Source organism: Alligator mississippiensis, chromosome 2 (assembly GCF_030867095.1).
Source record: "Alligator mississippiensis isolate rAllMis1 chromosome 2, rAllMis1, whole genome shotgun sequence".
NCBI lineage: Eukaryota > Metazoa > Chordata > Crocodylia > Alligatoridae > Alligator > Alligator mississippiensis.
The window spans coordinates 175,323,616-175,343,630 of record NC_081825.1 but is presented as its reverse complement, the minus strand read 5'-3'; the positions used below and the strand labels follow the sequence as shown (position 1 = coordinate 175,343,630).

Below are 20,015 nucleotides of genomic sequence, written 5' to 3'. Positions count from 1 at the left end.
TGCCTGTACAAGAATAATGGGGCTAGAAAGGGACCCAGTGAGAAAGATCCTGACTCTATTCCACTGATGAGGAGAATTTTTTGAATAAGTGCTGTCCTGAGTTCTGACCCCTGCTCTCTGGATTTATGCATTAGACTGTTGTTAGTCCATGATGGCTTGGACTTCCCTCTCCCAAAGGAATGCTCTACTCCTTGGTCTACAGAATTAGGTTCTCTTTGAGTGCTGTCTCTCCCTGAATCATTTAGATGTTTATGGATGGGAGAATGGATTTTTCAGGATGGAAGGTACCTCAAGAGTCATCTAGTCCAACCACCCAGGAACTTTGGATTCTTGGCTTCACAGCTTGAGTTGTATGGGCAATAGGTGCTGATTATTTTATAGTCTGGTGTTCAGCCCATTTCTACCCATGAGAATTTTAATTCTCTTAGGCTAAGGATGGTTTCTTGGTGTATGTTCTGACTCTTAGATTACGTGAAAAGTTGTCAACAGAGCCACCACGAGCAAGGGTTAATCTCAAGTGATTCTATCTGCATTCCATGCAGCTATGTGGGGTCGGGCTGGTGCTTACATTGGTGAATACCAGCCCAGCCCCACCCCCAGAGCTGTCACAGACAGGAGACAGAAAAGCTCTATCTCCACCCTGAGCAGCTGGGCAAGGGGGAAGGGATCTCCACTTCTCTTGCCTTGCATGCTCCCCCCAGCTACCCCTGCTGGGGTCTTGAGGGGAGCTGGGCCAGGCGCACATAATGGGGGGTGTCTCCTTCCCCCCACTACCATGCAACTGTCTTGACCACAGCAACCTTGTACCTGCAGGACTTGGAGCTGGGGTGGGGGGTGGGGTGGGAAATGAAGCTCCCCTCCACCTAATGGGCCTGGCCTGGCTACCCCTGCTGAGGTTTTGGGGGCAGCTGGGTCAGGCCCATAAGTTGGGGGCAGGGGAGGTCATGGCAGCCTTTGCTGATGTCAAGATGGTCAAATGAAGGGCAGGAGGAAGGGAGCCCCCCACTGTGTGGGCCCAGCCTGGCTCCCCCTGAAACCACAGCAGTAGTTGGGAGGTGCCCATTGGGGGAGTCTCTATGCTTTCATTTCCCTCCCAGCCACTGCTGACAGTCACTAGCTGATGCAGAGGTTGGGGCTGGGGAGAGGGGGATGGGTCTGGCAGCCCCCTGGGAGGCTGCTGGAGCACCCCCACTTGCTGGCTTGGGCCAGCACAGGCATGGTTCAAGCATCCCCACCTAACAGGCCTTGTGTAAAGCACCTTGAGTTTTAACTCCCCAGTAGGATGCCTGAACTTCTGTACACACCTGTTTTCCTGTGGTAGATGCTCATGGAATGAAGTTACAGGCCTCAACAGTAGCATGCTAAACACCAGGGAAAGAGCAGAGTTTAATAGATTCATAGATTCATAGAAGTAGGGTCAGAAGGGACCTTGTAGATCATCAAGTCTGACCCCCTGCCCTGGGCAGGAGAGAAAATTGGGTTCAAATGACCCCAGCCAGGTAGACATCAATCCTCCTCTTAAAGACCCCCAGAGTAGGAGCCATCACCACTTCCCTTGGAGTTGTGGGGCTTCTCTATCTTTTCAGATCTTACAAACATTATATTACCCAGAGCTCTGTGAAAGTATGTGCTGTATTGGCTTCTGATATATAAACAGTCACATTTTGCTCTTAATGTTCTGTGGGACAGGACACAAAATCATGCAGTATAGTTCCCATCAGGGGTGTACAAAATGGTCCCTATTCGATTCAGATTTGGCCTGAATTGGGGACAGTGATTTGATTCATTGATTTGGATCACTGTCCCTGATTCGATTCAGCTGAATCCAGATCTGAAGATTTGATGCTGATTCAGAGAATCAGCAATTTGGCCATAGACACAACTTTAAATGTGTTTTCTACATACCTCAAGGCACCAGTCATGGCTTGTGAATGCTGCAATGCTGGGGTTGATGGAGGGTACCACAGGAGCACACCCCCCACCCTCCGCATGTTTGGCGGCAAAACCAGAAGTGGACTGGAAGTACTTCCAGTCCACTTCTGGGTTCACCAGGGAGCATGCTGCCCCCCCCCCCCGCCATGCCCCCCCATACCCTCTCTAGCTCAACAATCAGCCACGGGGGGACCCTGGGTGCCCCCCAAGACCCAGGAGGCACCAGAGGGTCGGGGGGGGGGGACTGCACACTCCCCGCTGAACCCAGAAGTGGACTGGAAGTGCTTCTGGTCCACTTTTGGGTTTGTTGCAAAGTATGCTGGAAAGTGCCCTGCACTCCTGTGGGACGCTCCATCTGCCCCAGCATCACAGCATTCATGAGTTGCCTGGTACCTTGAGGTATGTAGAAAAAAACATTTAAAGCTGTGTCTATGACCAAATCACCAGATCTTTCCAAATCTCTCTGAATCGCTTCGGAGGGTTCTGATTTGATTCGGAGAATTTAAAGGGTTTCCTGATTTGATTCAGATTTGGAGATTTGACTACCAAATCAGGCCGAATCACCACTGAATTGAATCAGTGACCAAAACTTTGCATAGCCCTAGTTCCCATTATCTGACTTTTTAAATAGGATAACAATGAAAAGTTAGAATGGCCCAACTGTAGAAGATCTGGGGGTATAATTTGTGAAAAGTTTGGGATTGGCAAACATTTTCCACAAATACCATAGTGATCATTCAACAGTGATACTGCACAAAAATGAATACTATAACTGTAAATCTGTGTATCCTAGTGAACTAAACTTGGTGCTTTCACATGCAAAAAATGTTCTCCAATGTTTTTTTTCCCCCCTGTTTTCCATAAATTCATAAAGGATGTGCACAAAATGAATAGGGAACTGTTTTTTACCAAATCCCAGAATACTAGAACTAGGGGCCACCCACTACAATTATAAGGAGATAGGTTTAGAACTAACAAGAAAAAATAATTTTTTATGTAGTGTGTAGTTGACTTGTGGAACTCAATATCACAGGAGGATGTAGGTTAAATAGTATAGACAAGTTAAAAAAGGGACTAGACATATTCATGAATGATAGATCCACTGTTGGCTTAAGAATGGTATTTAAAGATTTGCTTTTTAGGAATTGGCATATATAACACAACAAGGCCAACAGATATGCACACAGCTTGAGAAACTGGGAGCATGTAGCATACTGTTCCATAACATGAGATAAGGATGGCACCAGCTAACAAGGCCCCAGAATAGTGAGGGCTGAGTCCTGGTTTTGGGGGAACAGATCAAATTAGAAGAAGGCCCAAAAAGACCAAATTAGTATGGGTACATGTGATCAGCTACATTGACAGTTTGATGAACACAGAGAGAGAACAACCAGTGACAGTCACGTATCAAGAGTCATCAGAAGGGAAGGAGAATACAAAAGAAAAGACTTGAGAGTAACAAAGGGTCCCTCCTCCCCATCCCTCCCTCTCTCCCTCCTCGTCCCTCCTCTTCCGACCCGGGTCCTTCTCCTCCCTGTCCTCCTCCCTGAGAGGGGTCCCCATCCCCTGGGAGGGACCCCAAGGCCACCATGGACACAGGGCACACCACCAGCCCATCTCATGCACCCCACTGTGGGGGTGGGGGGGTGGGCCACATCATCCCACCTCCAGGCTGTTGACATGCTGACATCTGACACCTAAGATGGAGCCTCAGAATGAAGACTGTGTCCTGGCCAGATGTACTTTGACTCTGATAGCAGCCCTAGGATTGGCAGACACATTGAATTGCTTGAATTGATTGTTTGTATGACTTCCATCCTGTTATCACTGTGTATCAATAAATTTCCCTATTATCGAATGGAAAGGTCATTGGTGGCCAAAACAAGGAATCTGGGTCCTAAATCCATAGGCAACATCCACTAGTTGCTAATAAACAGAACATTCAGAGATAGATCCTCTAGCACCTCTAAACCAAAGATGTTGAATGCAAGGGAGAGTATGACAGAGGATAGATAACTTTAGCTATACCCTGCGCATATCTGTCTCTGTAAATCATCCACTACTGACACTGTTGGGGACAGGATACTGGGCTAGATGGACCACTGATCTGACCCAGTATGGTATTTCTTATATTTGTATTTTTTCCCCCAAGAATTAGACCAGGCCTCTGAGCTGAGCTAAGGTGAGAGAAGAAAACAAATATCCCAAATAAGAGAAAAATCAACTTAGTAAAATCACAGTTAATGACTTAGTATATGCTTTCTGAAGATTAAGAACCTATGTGTATAAAAGAATATTTTGTAATGCTCCTTTTCCAACTTTTTTTTGGGTAGCTCCTTCTCTTATTATTATAAGTGTCATATTCTCTGTTTGTAACTGAGTTATTAATGGTGTGCAAAGCCAAAATGTAATTTACAGCTTGCATCACTTACTGAAATTCTTTCTCAAGTAAGTTTTAATTATGCCCACTGGAAATCATTTTAAATATTTCTGAACACTAGTATTTGTTTTGATATTTATTAGGAATAAGAACAATAACAAAGGAAATGACATTGTTAGATTTGAAGTTCTACTTTAACCATTACGCAGTTAACCATAAACAAAGGAGCTCATTAATTGTACATGCAGCCCCAAGGGCTATGAAGGTATGCTAACATGAACAAATAAAGCGTGGAGAACCTATCTGTTGTAATGCTGTATTCTGGGAATTCCTGAATCCAGCTGGTCTTGACTGGGTCAACTTATTTGATTTATAGTTTCCAGAAGTGCTCCATATGATACTGTTATACTTCTGCAAGGCTGTACAAAGCACAAATAAAGCTTATGAACACCCAAAACAGCCAATAAAGAAGTAATGTATATAGACAGTATTTTTTGCAGACATACCCAGGCATAAAAAGATTGGACTTGAGACATCTGGCCCTTCTTAGGTATCTCATTTGTCCATATCCCATCAAAGGGTTCTTGCAACACTGAAGGCAGAGAAACACGTGCACCTTCCTGAGCTTCCTTGAGTTTTCAAGTGGCCTTATTCCCATAAACCCAGGGTCACTGGGTCAGCGATTGGCAGCTGGATCCAGCAGGCAGCTTGTTAAACACTACCTCCAGCCCAGTCTGGTTCCTCCCATAAGACTATTAATGAGGAGTCAGGTGACCAGAGGGAACCTATAGGAACTTCAGGCCCCTGCAACTCCCAGCAACATTGCTTGTATGTGTGCCTTGCTCTGGCTTTGCTTCTGTCGTGTTCTGTTTGCTCCTGCCTGATGCCAGCCTCACCACAGTTCCTGCCTCTACTCTTTTTGGACGCCTTTGCTCTACCTTCCACCCTGACCAGAATATTGCCTCAACCTTGCCTGAAGACCTGGATTTCATGTAAAAGAGCTGTATGACTGCTCAGAGCTCCAGTATCAAACTAGAAACAGTCCTGTTGAAAGTCTTTGGGTAAGGGTCAGCAAGGACAGCAAGAAAAGTTATGTTGCGGTGCGTGCCAGCTGTAGATCACCGGCCCAGGAGGATGAGGTGCATGAAGCTTTCTTGAAAAAGCTAGTGGAAAACTCTGGATCACAGTCCCTAGTTCTCATGGCTGTGGTCTTCAAACACCCTGACATCTGACAACTACTGAGAGGGCAATACAGCAGTGCGCAGGAAATCCAATAAGTTTTTGTATTGTGTTGGGGACAACTTTCTGGTACATGGGTTGGATAGGGCAACTAAGGGCTCTTCTCTTCTTCATCTGCTGCTTGGAAACAGGGAAGAATAAGTGGGTAATGTAGAAGTGGATGGCAACTTGGACAACGGCAACCACGAGATGATTGAGTTTGGAATCCTGAAGAAAGGAAAGAAATAGAGCGTTAGAATAAAGACCCTGGACTTCAGAAAAGCTGCTGACTGATTCCTCAGGGAACTGATGGGCAGGATCCCCTGGAAGGCCTACTTGAGGGGGAAAGGAGTCCAAGAGAGATGATTGTGCTTTAAAGAAACCTTATTAAGGGCACAGGAATGAACTATCCCAACATGCAGGATGACTAGCAAGTATGGCAGAAGACCATCTTGGCATCTTCAATGAGCTAAAATATAAAAAGGAAGCTTATAGGAAGTGGAAGCTTGGACAAACAACTAAGGAGGAGTATAAAAGTATTACTTGGGCATTCAGGGTTGAAATTGGTAGGATCAAAGCACAACTGGACTTGCAGCTAGTAAGGAACATGAAAGGTAACAAGAAGCATTTCTACAAGTATGTTAGCAACAAGATGAAATCAGGAAAAGTGTGGTTCTCTTACTGACTGGGGGAGAGTAATGACAGGTGATGCAGAAAAGGTTGAAGTATTCAACTGATTGCCTTCTATGATGAGATGATTGGCTTTGTGGATGTGGGGAGAGCAGTGGATATGACATACTTCACTTTAGAAAGGCTTTTGATACACTGTCCCAGAACATTCTTGCAGGCAAGCTAAGGAAGTACAAGTTGGATGAATGGACTGTGAGGTGGATAGAAAGCTGGCTGGATTATTGGGCTCAAGGGGTAGTAATCAATGGCTGGATGTCTAGTTGGTAACTAGTGGAGAACCCCAGGGGTCAGTCCTGGGGCCAATTTTGTTAAATATTTTCACCAACAATCTGGAAAATGGGAAAGGACAGTAAGACAAAATCTCATGAAGGTCAATAAGGAGAGGTGCAAAGTCCTGCACTTAGTTCAGAATGATTCCATGCACAGATAGAGACTGGGGTCTGACTGGCTAAGCAGCAGCTCTGTAGCAAGGGACCTGGGGGTTACAGTGGAATGTGAGCCAATAACTGAATATGAGCCAATAGTGTTCCCATGTTGTAAAGAAGGCTAAGAGCTGGAGGCTACTGGGCTGCATTAGTAGGAGTGCTGCCATTAGATTGAAGGGATGATTAATAACTGGTGAGGCCACATCTGGAATACTGTGTCCAGTTCTGGGCCTCTCCCCACAGAAGGGATTTGGACAAATTAGAGAAAGTCCAGCAGAGGGAAGTTAAAATGATTAAGGGGCTGGGGCACATGACTTCTGAGGAGATTCTTATTTAGTCTGGAGAATAGAAGACAGAGGGGGATTTAATAACAGCCTTCAACTACTTAAAGGATGGCTCCAAAGAGGATGGAGGTAGAGTGGTCTCAGTGGCTGTGTCTACACAAGATGCTTTACTGTACAGTAGAGCATATTACTGCACAGTAAGTGTCACAGTCTACATTTGCAGACACTTACTAGTCAGTACTTTGCTCTACTTGGGAGTTAATTTACTACCTTCAAATTCAAATAGCAAATTAACTCCCAAGTAGTTACTGTGTAGTAATGCACATGTAGATGCTGACCAGGAGCAAATTTGCTCCCGGTAAGCCCCAACACCATGGGGCCACTCTCAGTTTAGCCCCAAAGCCATGGGGCTGGGAGCTTCTCTAGCCCCAGGGCTGGGGTGGCCCTTTGCCTGCTCCAGCCCCAGGCCCTTAAAAGTCTGTGGGGATGCCAGGGCACTGGGCCACCTGCAGCCAGCCTTTGGCCACTGTATGTCACAGCAGAGGCCCCAGGCCAGCCTCAGCAGCCTACCAAGACCCTGCCACTAGTGCCTGGCACACCATTGCCACATGGCTCTTTGTTCTACACCGAGCCCCTGGTCTGGGCACTCCACTTACCTGTCCAGGCTCAGCAGCACCAGAACTGCCATGTGGAGGCCCAGCGAGGCATCAAGGAAGTCATACTGGCATCCTTCCTGATGCCATATGCCACCTGGTAGGGACACAACTGGTCCCAGGAGGAGACCATGGATTTAGTCGTGCTGTAGGGTGAGGCCAAGGTCCTCAGCCAGTTTGCTCAGAGTGGGTGCTCTAACAGGCACGTTGATGAGGGCCTGTCAGACCACATGTGGGAACGTGGGCATGACTGGTCAGCGTGCCTGTGCTACATAATGGTTCAGGCCTTGTGGGCACAGTGGGCCACTATCACTGACCACCACCACCAGTTGGGTGTTGCCTGAAAGTCCATGTCCTTTAGGCAGCAGATGGATGACATATTTGCACCCTGGGACTCTGGCTGGTGCCATATCGTCTACTTGAGGACGAGCAGACTGCTGAAGCCTCCACTGTGGCCTGGCACCTGCAGTCATGTGTCACTGGGGGAGGGCCCTTCAGGATGCCTCCTGCCATGCTCCCCACATCTGGCCTTTTCAAGTAGCTCTGGGAGCCTGGGCCAGCACCTGCCCCATCAGCTCTGGTTGTGCACCCCCACTGAGGCTGGCCATAGCACCAGCAGACTTCAGTTGCTCTAGCTCCTTCCCAGAGGGGGCCTCTAATTAGGTTGCCAGGCGCCATGCCCCTGTGCCCCAGAACACTGCTGGGAGCTCCACATCCTTGCCACCAGCCGGCAAAAACTTGGGCCACTAGGCATGCCTTCCACACACACTTCGTAAGCCCTGAACTGGAGGGAAGACCCTTCCTGCTCCTGCCTGCACCCGTTACTTGCCCCTGTCCCTGCTTCCCACCCCATCCAGCCATGCTCATCCAGGCAGGCAAGGGCCTCCCACATGTAGAGGAGTATATTGATGCTGGCAGCAGTGTCTTCCCCAGCTTTTGGGGGGCAGGAACATGTAGCACAGCCACAGGTAGCCCTCAAGGTAGTGGCAGACATTATGGGGCAGCACAGGCTTGCCCTCTGCACTGTTGAAGCTCAGGGTTCCACACCAGGTTAGCAGGTACACCTGTGGTACCCTAGCTATCAGCAGCAGCATTGTGTAGTGGATGGGGAACCCCTCAGTCCATTCAAACAATGTCTTGCAGTGCACCCAGGAAATTCTTAGCAAGGGCATGCTCAGGGCATAGAGCTGGCACTGTGGGGGGCTGGCCCCGGGGTGCCACTCTGGAGAGGCCCACTGTGGGGGGCAGGGATGCCACCAGCTCCACATCCTATTCAGCCTGTAGCCCTTTGCCCCACAAGGCTAGGCACTGTGGGCTTGGCAGAAGCACAGGAGACATCCTGGCCTGCAGGAGGAGAAGGGGAGGAATGGCCCTGGAGCCACAGCAGTGGGTGCTGCCAGAAGCCAGGGCTGTTCCAGCCTGGGAAGGGGAAGGCAGGCTGCCTGCGACCAGCACCCAGTGGCCCACCTGTCTCTGCAGAGTGAGCAGGGATAGGGGGCTTAGCCAGTAGCTGCCTCTGGCATGGTCTGCCTGGCCAACTTATTATGGTCCCTGGGCACCCTTGAATGCATAACTCCCAATCTGAGGCCAGACAGTGCACAGCCCCCTGTTATAAAACATGTTATTTCAGAAACATTGCAAACTCTCACAAACAGTGTTTTCTTCTGGCTCTGTAGGACCTGCAGTTCCCTATGGGGAAATAGGCACCAGTTGGCAGCTGGATGCACCTTCAGGGTCACTGCCAATCTTAGCCAGGGCCCTCTGTAAGCACTGGTTCTGGCATTGCAGGACCCAGGACTGGATCTGGCTGCTGGACTGGCTGGTCACAGTGGCCATTGAGTGCCTGGAGGACTCACAGTTCTGGCAGGAAGACAACATGGCCCACAAATGGGAGAGAGACACATGTGAGGAGAAGAGGGCCTGGTGAAGGGACCAGGTGGAGCAGGAGTTCAGGGACAGGCTCCTGGCATTCTTGGAGAAGCACCTGGAGGCCCAGGAGTGGCATGCTGCCCTGGTGGCCAGGGCAGTGGAGGCCTTGGAGGAGGACTGCTGGGTGCTGCAGAAAATTGAAATGGATGAATCTATCAAGACAGGGATGATATTATTACCATCACTTCCCTCCCCCCTGGAAGTTCATGTCAGAATTGACAGATATTCTTTGCTACAATTCAGGTGCTGAGATGGTGTTAAAGGAAGAAAAAAAAAATGTTCTTCATATTGTTTCCAGGGTTTCAGTTTTTCCAAACTAAACTGGAATATACTAAACATTTTTATTTATCAATTGGAACAGACTGCTGTAGATGGTTTGCTTAGCAGGAAAGAACATTTCAACTTCTATTTTTCACTTGATGGTATAATTACTGTGTTTTAGAATATTTGTGGCCAAAATAAATACATAGAGATATATATTTATTATATATTATTTAAAATATAGTAAATACACTATATTTAGAAACAGTAGAAAGTACTGTGGTAAACAAGGTAAAATTCTTACTGATTAGATGCTTAATTTGGACTGCAGTCTTCTGATTCACAGTTTCATTCATTTATTTGATTTAATTTAGCAGTACCTGAGAGCTCCAGAAGCTCTTAGAATCTTGGAAATAATGTCCATTGTGCTATACACGACATAAATACACAATGAAACAACCATCCAAATGAATTTACAATTTAAGTAAGATTTGATTAATGTTTGGATGCCTACATTATGTCCTTCACAGAATTATATGCAGCAAGAGAGAATTAGGTAAGAAATGAAGGAAAAAAAAAATGACCCAAACCTTCAAATTATAAGCATGAGTAATCATGGAAAAGGATGTTTAGGCAGAGTATCCAAACCCTGTCACTAGAGATTTTCAGAAGTGATTAGAGAAACATTAATCAAAAATGGTTAAGGCATAATTGATTTTACTTCAGTACAAGGAGTAGATGATATTTTGATTTCTTTAGATATACATTTCTATGATCTTTATGATTTCTTGAGGGTTTATTAAGTCTTGAGTCTTTATTATTTAAGTAGTCCATATCTTCTCACCAGCGCTGTCAAAATGTTAAAAATGCCACCCACCATTGTTAAAATCAAACCACAACAGTACCCAGAAGAATGTTGTTTCCTCCAATAAAAACATTCCTTGTCATAAAGTTCGACTCGGATTGTATACCTAACATAATTTTATAGTCACACTTTATTTCCCATCTGAATTCATCTTTTTGGTCCATAATTTTCTCATGGCACTTTTCACCTCCTCATTTCGGAGTGTGTAGATCAGTGGATTCAACATGGGGGTGACAAGGGTGTAAAACACAGCGATCCTCTTATCCTCTGCCATGTTGCTGGAAGGGCGTATGTAAGTAAAAGTGCATGGCCCAAAGAATAAAATCACTACTGTGATGTGGGAACCACAAGTGGAAAGAGCTTTGATGCGCCCTTCAGAAGACTGACTTTTCAAAGAGACTAAGATAATGATGTAGGAAACAATCAAGACGAGAAAAGAGATCAAAGCAACCATCCCATTATTAACAACAAATATGAGGCCAAGAACATAGGTGTCAGTACAGGCCAATTTCAGCACAGGGTGCACATCACAGAAATAGTGGTCAATTTTGTTTGGCCCACAGAAGGGTAACCCAACAGTCAGGAGGGTCTGTAACAGGGAATGCAGGAAACCCCCCAGCCATGAAGCCACCACCAACCAACCACACATACGCCTGGTCATGATAGTTGTGTAGTAGAGGGGTTTGCAGATTGCTACATAACGATCAAAGGCCATCACCACAAGGACAAAAATCTCTGTGCAACCAAAGAAATGGACCCAAAACATCTGAATCATGCATCCAACAAAGGAGATGGTTTTCTTCTCAACGAGGAAGTCTGCAATCAATTTGGGGGCTGTGGCAGAGGAGTAGCAGACATCTATGAAGGATAGGTAGCTGAGGAAAAAATACATGGGGGAGTTGAGATGGTGGCTGCTAACTACAGTAACAACAATAAGAGAGTTTCCCAGGACAATAGATATATAAAAGACTAAAAACAGCACAAAACATATTTGCTGCACTTCTGGATTCTGGGAGAGGCCCAAAAAGATGAATTCGGTTATGTTGTTAATATTCCCCATATTCTCTGGTTAGGTGGCAGTTATGCAGTATGGATGTAATCCACCTGTCAAAATAAGAGATTTAATTAATAGGGTACATAGACTGCCGAATAAAAAAGTCATTTTTTCAACAACTATTAAGCCAAGAGGTAGATACTGACAAAGTTGAAATTATAGTCAATATTAAGTTTACAGAACTTTCTATTTCCCTTTCCTGCTATTTGCTTACATATATGATGCCCTTCTATTGCAAAACTAAAATAAAATGTTAACAATAATATATTCCTAATATGCCTTTTAATAAATATTCTGACTAAGCCATTGTTAAATAGAAAAACAAGGTTTAACATATATTCATAGATTGTTAGGGGCTGGAAGGGACCTTACAAGGTCATCTGGGCCAGCTTCCCTGGAAGGAAATCCTGCCTCCCCTGGCGGTTAAACATTGCTTCTTCCCAGAAAAATATTAAGCTTTTTGGCCAGAATGGAATAATTAGGGGTTTCAGCCAAAACCGAGGGGAGGGTATGGAGGAAATCTTCCTTGCCTTTCAAGAATTTCCCACAGTTTACAACTACTCAGTGGGTGTGTCTACAGGAGATGCTGACTGAGCAGTAGCCCAATAATCCTGCACAGTAGCGCAACACAGCACAGACAGGGCTAATATGCTACTGCACCGTATTATTTGGCTACTGCACAGTAAAGTCACTTAAAAGACATTTGCTGGCACTACTGTGCAGTAACTCTATTTACTGCACATTTATTTAGTACTTGCTTACACAAGTACTATACAAATGCACAGTAATCACTGTGCAGCAGCGCCTTGTATACACACACCCAGCATATGTAACTGCATCGCTTCCTTAATATGAATCCCTTCTGTTGTATATGTTAAAACGTACATGTCAATGAACAAATTGACAGGGAAATATCAAATTGAATTGAACACACTGAAAACAAGTTCAGATTCTGCACCTTTCCTAAGTTTCCTTATTTGGTATTTTAACAATTTTTTTGTTAATGTTTCTCCTTTTCCTTTTGTTTTTTTAAATACCTGTGCAACTACAAAAAAACTGATCAAGGCCTCATGAATCTGGCAAAGTATTTACAGATATACGAAAGTAATTATAACTTTAGTGCATCCTCCCTTCTAGGTAGACATTTCCAGCCTTCTCCACACACAAAGCTTGTGCTGTTTTAACTAACTCACTCGATTGTAAAGTTATACAACCCAAGGTAAGAATGTGGGTATAGTGACATAATATAATAATAATAAAAAATAGCTTATACCTTTAGGTGAAGGGAAATGATATGTCACAGCTTAAGGTAATTTTTATACCAGTATAGCCATGTCCATACTGGGAGTTTTTAGTTGTGACTATTTCAGTAAAAAGTTGCAGCCCTATCAGACATAGAGGAATGCAGAGATTTAAGGGACTATTAGCTATTCTAGTTTAGCAGTGATAAAAAACTCACCAGCATTGTCACCACCACAGAAAACAAAAAAGTGAAGACTGAGATTGACAGAGAGAGCAATATCTCATCTCTGCAGCACATTTACTCCATGGTATTTTTCATGGATCACAAAGGCTGGGGAATCACTGATCTAATATGATCTCTTTAAAACACAGATCCCTTTGAAGTTCACATGCATATCTCTGTAGGGAGCCCAATAACTTGTGGCTGACTAATACATGTCTTTCTAAAAGGTATCCAGTCCAGATGTGAAGATTTCCCCTTGTATTGATGATTATTGTATGGATGGATCAACTTCAGCAACTGATATTTTGTATCAATTAAGATATCTAGGCACCATAATAAGGTACATTTTGACATTCTGTTTGAGAAGATGGACAGACTGAAGCAGTCTGGATATTTGGTGGGAACTGTGAGTTTGCAATACTTTTGAAAGTCCAGCCCTGGGGATGCTAGGAGCACCGACCATCTTTGAAACATCCTTGTTCAAGTGGCCTACCCAACATCACATAGGAGTTTTTAAAAGCCCAAAGAATAGAACTCAGATTTTTGCTGCTGTAAAGTTATAACTTACAAAACCATCCTTCTCATTTCCCCAATCTTTTTTTCCTGTTCTCTATCATCGTATCTTTTCTAACCAGATTAATTCATTGGACACATCCCCTGTGCCCTGAAAATTTCTGTGAGAAAAAAAATAGTATTATGTATCTAAAAAAATCATATAATAGATACACTTCCAGGAAGCATGAATAGAGGATCGGGAGCCTTAATTAACCTTTTGCTTATGTGCTAACTGTTGACAGCCTTACTATCATTTAAATAGTTTTTTTTCCAAGTATTGTATAAATATTAAATAAATAAATAATGATTTACAGACACAAATCAGAACTCCAAAATGTGTTCTTGAAATATGTATTAACAAACCAATTTGTGTTTCAAATTCATTGGCATATTTTTTTGCTTAATTTTCAATTAAACGAGACTAAAAAAATATATATTCTGACCATAGCCATTGGGCTCAGTAGTTACCTGGATGGTGTTTGGTTATTTCTTCTCAGTTGAAATCTACTCCAGAGATCAAGTGTATCAGGTATGAAGCACAATGGTCAGTTTCTTACAGTGTTACTTACAGCATTGCATACATATTTCAGCATGGTTTGCAAATGTTACCCATAGTCCAGTTCTTGCAAGCCCTTATCTTCAGTATCCCTTGTTTTTTCTTAAGAGATCTGATATATAAACTAGAGATGTTTACCTGAAACTAGGGGCCAATACTTTCTTAGCTACATACTTTCTCACTCACAAAGCTTGGGAGTGAATTTCTATCTTTATTGTCAGAAAATGATTAAAGATTGTGTCTCCGCCCCCTAAATCCAAACAATCTAAGCTCCAACAGAATCCTTAGGGATCATTACTTCTCTGCCTACTGGGTAGTTACTGCAGATGTATTTAAAATACACTCCATATCAATAGCATGTCATTGCCCCATTTAATGACCCCCTTGCCCTCCCCCACAAAGCGTTTCAAAGCTTCTATATGTTATACAATGAACAAAAATCAAGTTGGGCATGCGCCTGAGGAAACCATTCACATCTGTGAGGAATGAGTCTCTCTAGCTCTTCCGTGATATTTCCTGGTTGTGTCTACACAAGACAGATTCTATTGTGCATTAGTGCATCATGGCAAAAGCTGTGCTAATGCACTGTAGAATTAGTCTACAGGCAGTCCTCAGACTTATGAAACAATTGGTTCCTGAAAACTGCTCGGTAAGTCAAAACATAGTCACTCAGAACCGATTTTCCCATAGGAACAATGTTACAAATGGGGGATTGGTTCCTTTATGCTTGATACAGCTGTGTCCTGTGGGCAAGTCTGTTGTGCTGGATGGGGAGGGGGCAGATCAACGCCCCAGCAGTGAAGGAGGGATTGGGGCTGGGGTAAACACTGCCCAGTTGGGGCATAGTTTGGGGGGGGTACAAGACAAAGGCGCGGCTCATCCAGGGATCATGGGGCTGGGGGAGCGGTGGCTCCTGTTACTGCGTGCCATTGGTCCGGGAGGGCATGGGGGGGATGTGCCCCCAGATTTGTGCAGGGTGGGTGGAGCTGAGTCTGCATCGTGCTGTGCTCCAGGTGGGCACGGCAGTGCTGGGAGTGGGGGCTATGCCTGCCACTGCTGGTCCAGCCAGGGAAGGTGGGGTGGGGGGAGTGAAGGCGTGGCTTGCTCTGGGAAGTTGTAGCAGTGCTGGAAGTGGGGCCTATGCCCTCCTGCCACTCAGCACTGTTCATCCAAAGGCACCACAGAGGTTCCATCCCATGCCCACCCCACCCTGGCTGGGCAAGCAGCGGCAGAGCATAGGCCCTGCTCCCAGCACCACTGCACCCACCTGGAATGAACTGTGCCTTTGGCCCACACCCCGCACTGCCCTGGCTGGGCCAGTGGTGGCAGGGCATAGCCCCCATTCCCAGCATTGCTGTTCCAGCCCAGAGCTCAGCATGGTGCATCCCTAGACCTGCTCACCAGGTGCAGATCCGGAGGCATACGCCCCCCCCCCCCCCCCCATGCCCTCCTAGACCTGTGGCACACAGCGGCGGGAGCTGCTCCGCATCCCTACCTCCCCCCCCCCCCCGATGAACTGCACCTTCGTCCTGCACCCCTCTGCCCCATCTGGGCAGTGCTTGCCCCAGCCCCAATCCCTCCTTTGCTCCCGGGGCACTGATTTGCCCCTTCCCCTTCCATCACAACAGACTTACCAGCTGGATGCAGCTGTATTGAGCATTGTAAAGTTGAAACCTGCATCAGAACCTTGAAACAGTGTGTCTATTTATAAAGGTCAGAAGTGCCAGTCGTCACTCGAACTTGAAATGTCATAAGTTGAGGACTGCCTGTACAGCATATTAAGCATCACAAAAAGACTGCATTAGTGCTACTGCACAGTAGCACCAGTTACTGCACAGTTAGTTAGTACCTCATATTAGAGGCACTAAATTTAATGTGCAGTAACAAAGGCAGACAAGGTCATTTAGGTAAATGTTATATATTTTATTGGACCAACTAAACAGTTGGAAAAAATGTTCAAAAGAACAATTTTTACAACTGTTTAGTTGGTCTAATAAAAGGTATTACATTTACCCAAAGAAACTTGTCTGCCTTTGTCCTTAGACCAACACAGCTACAACCTGCACCCCAGTAACAAATGTTAATTAATTCGCATGCATGCCCCCTGTAAATTAGATGTAAGGTTTTCCATGGAACAATATGGCTTGAACCTTTAATTGCTAACAAAAGTGACCAGATCACACTCTATAGTTTCCTACAAAAAAAGAGGTTACAGGAGTCCTGTGCTGATCTCCTCAATAATATTCTTTGATTTTGTGTCCTGTGCGTTACCATATCCTGAGGGATTAAATTCTGTACGAGAAGGATGTGGTATAAAATAAAGTTTCATTAAATAATTTAAGTAAAAATCATACATACATATTAAACTTTTCACCGTTTCTTGATTCTTAGCTATAGTATGGCCTGGAGAATTATTATGAAGAAATGAAGAAAACAAAGTTTTTCGAAGAAAAAGCTAAGAAACACATCTACCCAGCTTTTAGGTGGAAGTTAAGTGCCTACATCAAAAACATTGATTGAGATTAATCCTGCTCAAATGGTTGAACAAACCCTTAGGCATCCAAATTAATTTGATATCCACATTTGGGCTGTGAAGGTCCCCAGATACTTTAATGTAGGCTTCTGTGCAGAACCATCCCAATGTAAGCAGCTAACTTCCTAACTCCCGTTTGGTATTACCTATTCATACTGGGCACATACACATGTGCTTATTAATTTGATTAAATAAAACTCCTGTGCAGTTTGTGCCAGAATGTATTTCTCCCAGGAGCAGTGCTTATACATGCTTCTGGGACTGCAGGACATTGAACCAGGGCAGTGCAGCCCCAGCTGGCATTAGCTCTGGGTGTCAGCTTGCCGGACCAGGGATGCGCCGACTGGACTCAATGTGCTGTGAAGGGGCTGGCTATGGCATGAATGTGTTTCAATGAGGGGAGTAGCTGGCAGGCAATCCCTGTACTGAAGCACCTGTATGCCCCAGCGAACTCTGTCAGTGTCTACACATGCATTGCAGTGAACTAAATAACTCTGCCATAGGATAATACTTGTATCTAGCAGTACTAACATACAGTAGAGTTAATTAGTTTACTCCGGCTTAATAGCTCTGCACGTGTAGACCAGTGACTCTTTACTGTAGAGCTAATTAGACAACTCCACAGTGAGTTTCTTATGTTGATGCACCCACTGACCCAATGGCTGCTTGCAGACATAACCCTCCCCGCCTGCAAATAAATGGTGCTTTATTTTAAACTTGCCATGTTCCTGTGCTGAGACCAGCACATGCCCAGAAGAGGCAGTGTGTTGGATGGACCCAGTTTACCAAATATTTGTATAGATTAGGCATTTTAATGGGACATTTTTGACACTTTTATCTAATAACTTATTGACTCGGTTTTAGATAAAAATGCCAAAAAATGCAGCTGAAGCACCCAATCTATACAGATGCTGCAAAATCAGGTCAAAGTAACACTGTGGTGCAAGTTGCACAAGTTTATTGTGTTACATTAATGTCATATGTAGACTCACCTAAGGTTAATGACCAGGCACTGTAGGCTGAGTATTAGCTATCTGCATACACAGCTACATATGTGCACCTAAGTCACAAAACCAGAACTGTCCATATACCAACAATTAGAAGGTATTTGAGAGAGGGGGAGGCCCTCCCATGTTTCATCCCCAACAGGTGAGTGGTTTGGGTACTTACCCAGGTTGTAAGCCCTATTTCATGAAGAAGAGGTTTGAAATACAGTGCTCTCAGAGAAACCTAGGTATTATCCAGGCCCCTTGCTGCTACTAATTTTTTAATCTGGCTCTCTGGTCTACCAAAAGAGGACCAGAAAGACAAGGACTAGATGGAGGGTGGCTGATTAGTGAGTTACCTGCTATTCTGAACTATAACCAAAAGCCTTTCTCCTAGTAGAATAGATAATTCTGGGTTACTCTATATCTTTTTAACCCAATTAATATTAAATGCAAAGAACAGTGTTTCAGCTTCAAAAGAAACACCGGAGAAGGGTCTGGCTAATACCAGGGTCTGGAAAATGAAGCCTGGCAGGTGGTATGGTGTTTAGAAAACTATACCAGCAAGTAAGAAAAATACAGGTTCAAAAGCTTTGTAGGCAAGGAAAGCTCAGAACTGACACCTTATTTTTTTGGCACTTACTCTCAGGTATATGCGCATGCATGCATGTACATATCCAGGCTGTGCATAGCTTATGATGTATGCTCAGTCTACATACACAGCATAGAGGTAGGGCAAGAACCCCCACATACACAATTAGGCACATTCATGGAAATGGAATTCTACCCGTAATGTCCTGTTTCTTCCATAGCTTAGATACCTTTTTCTTCCATTGTTTTCAAGTAAAGATGGCTTTCCACCTTCTTTGGAAAATTACTTTCCCAAAAAAGATTAGAATATATTTTTATAAGGGAAAAAGCAAATTATTCTCAGTCTATTGCATAGCAAAAATGACAGTGTTATTGTGACAGGATGGTTGAAATGCCCTGCCACAAGAACGTGAAGAAGGTTAGGAGACAAGATTTACCGGGATACAATGAAGAAACCATGCCAAGGCAGGGAAAACACCACACCCTGACTGATTAAGGAAAGCAGCTGGGGCCATAGCAGTTCAAAGGCTGCCACAGCAAGCCCAGCTGCCAGAGTTCGAGACCAGGACAGGGAGACCAGCACGGCAGGAGAAAAAGGGAAAAGCCACACTGAAAAAGAAAAATCAGAACAGCTGAGTCAGGGAGGTAGTGAAGCACATGCTGCCACAGGGAACACAGCTGAAAAGAGGGAGAATTTAAACGGATGCCAAGGAAGCATCTGGGGCTGGTTCAAGAAGAGGGAGAGTAGGATGACACTAGAGAAGACACACAGAGATGACATAAGGAGGAACCAACCTTGGGGCTCAGAGGGAAGCCCCAGTTTCTAGACTTACCTGGGAAGAACTGGCAAAGAGTCAGAGGGGACCACTCTGCCAGTGAGTCCAGTCTTGAGGGACAGAGATAACTCATCTGGGATCCTAGGGGAAGAGAGAGACACAGAAGAGATTACACCCCAAGAAGGGGTAAGTTCATCCCGATCCTGAAGGTAAGGGCAGGGTGAAATTAAGACGCGGCTGTCTTGGGACTCATGCAGGGAAGAATGGGGCAATCAGCCAGCCTACAGGAGGACTCTTCAAATAAGGAGTCCATAAGACTAGGACCAGACCTTTAGTCCAAGAGGCAAGTAACATCAAACCTGGAACATCTGGTATGGGGTATGGGGATGGTGGAGCCCTGTGAAGATAAGCGGACCTCCTGAGCATTAATTGCTCCTTCTTTCTACCCAGAAGAGCTTGGTACCTATCTCATTAACACCAAGATGTGGCAGGTGATTTTTTTGGAAGAACAGAATACTACAATTCCAGTGGGAACAAAGCCTAGTTCCAGGAGACATGTCACCAACCACTTACAGTTATATTTTTATATGGTTGAGTGCTCTTCAGCCTGGACAGCGTCTTCCAAAAGTGAATTACAATGACTCACAAAGCATGGGATACGTTTTCAAAGCTTGGCTGCACAATGAAATGTGCATGATTTCCATTTTGACAATATGTAGATGTCAGCCATATATTAGGATACTAGCGAATTACCCATCAACAATTATGGTGGGGCAGGCAGGGATGGAGTACCACTGCCACTACCACAGGAACATGGTGGGTGGTGGGCAGGGAACTTGCATGTGGCAAGCACTGCCACCAC

At 44.9% G+C, this 20,015-nt stretch overlaps 1 protein-coding gene across 2 annotated transcripts; it reads right to left on the bottom strand.

Moving 5' to 3' along the window:
- Positions 1-10,472: 10,472 nt before the first annotated feature.
- On the bottom strand, positions 10,473-19,290 carry LOC132248662 (olfactory receptor 4S2-like). Of its 2 annotated transcripts, none has more exons than XM_059722452.1 (2): positions 19,211-19,290; positions 10,473-11,741 (listed from the first exon to the last, which is right to left on the bottom strand). In XM_059722452.1, the coding sequence occupies exon 2, from the start codon at positions 11,695-11,697 to the stop codon at positions 10,768-10,770; it is 930 nt and encodes a 309-aa protein (XP_059578435.1). In that variant the 5' UTR covers positions 11,698-11,741; positions 19,211-19,290; the 3' UTR covers positions 10,473-10,767. The 2 variants fall into 2 exon arrangements, with proteins under 2 accessions (XP_059578435.1, XP_059578436.1); XM_059722453.1 differs by lacking the exon at positions 19,211-19,290 and adding an exon at positions 15,902-15,985.
- Between the last annotated feature and the right edge of the window lie 725 nt (positions 19,291-20,015).

Excerpts from the sequence above, each read along its gene's own strand:
- LOC132248662 (XM_059722452.1), bottom strand. The coding sequence starts at position 11,697 with ATGGGGAATATTAACAACATAACCGAATTCATCTTTTTGGGCCTCTCC.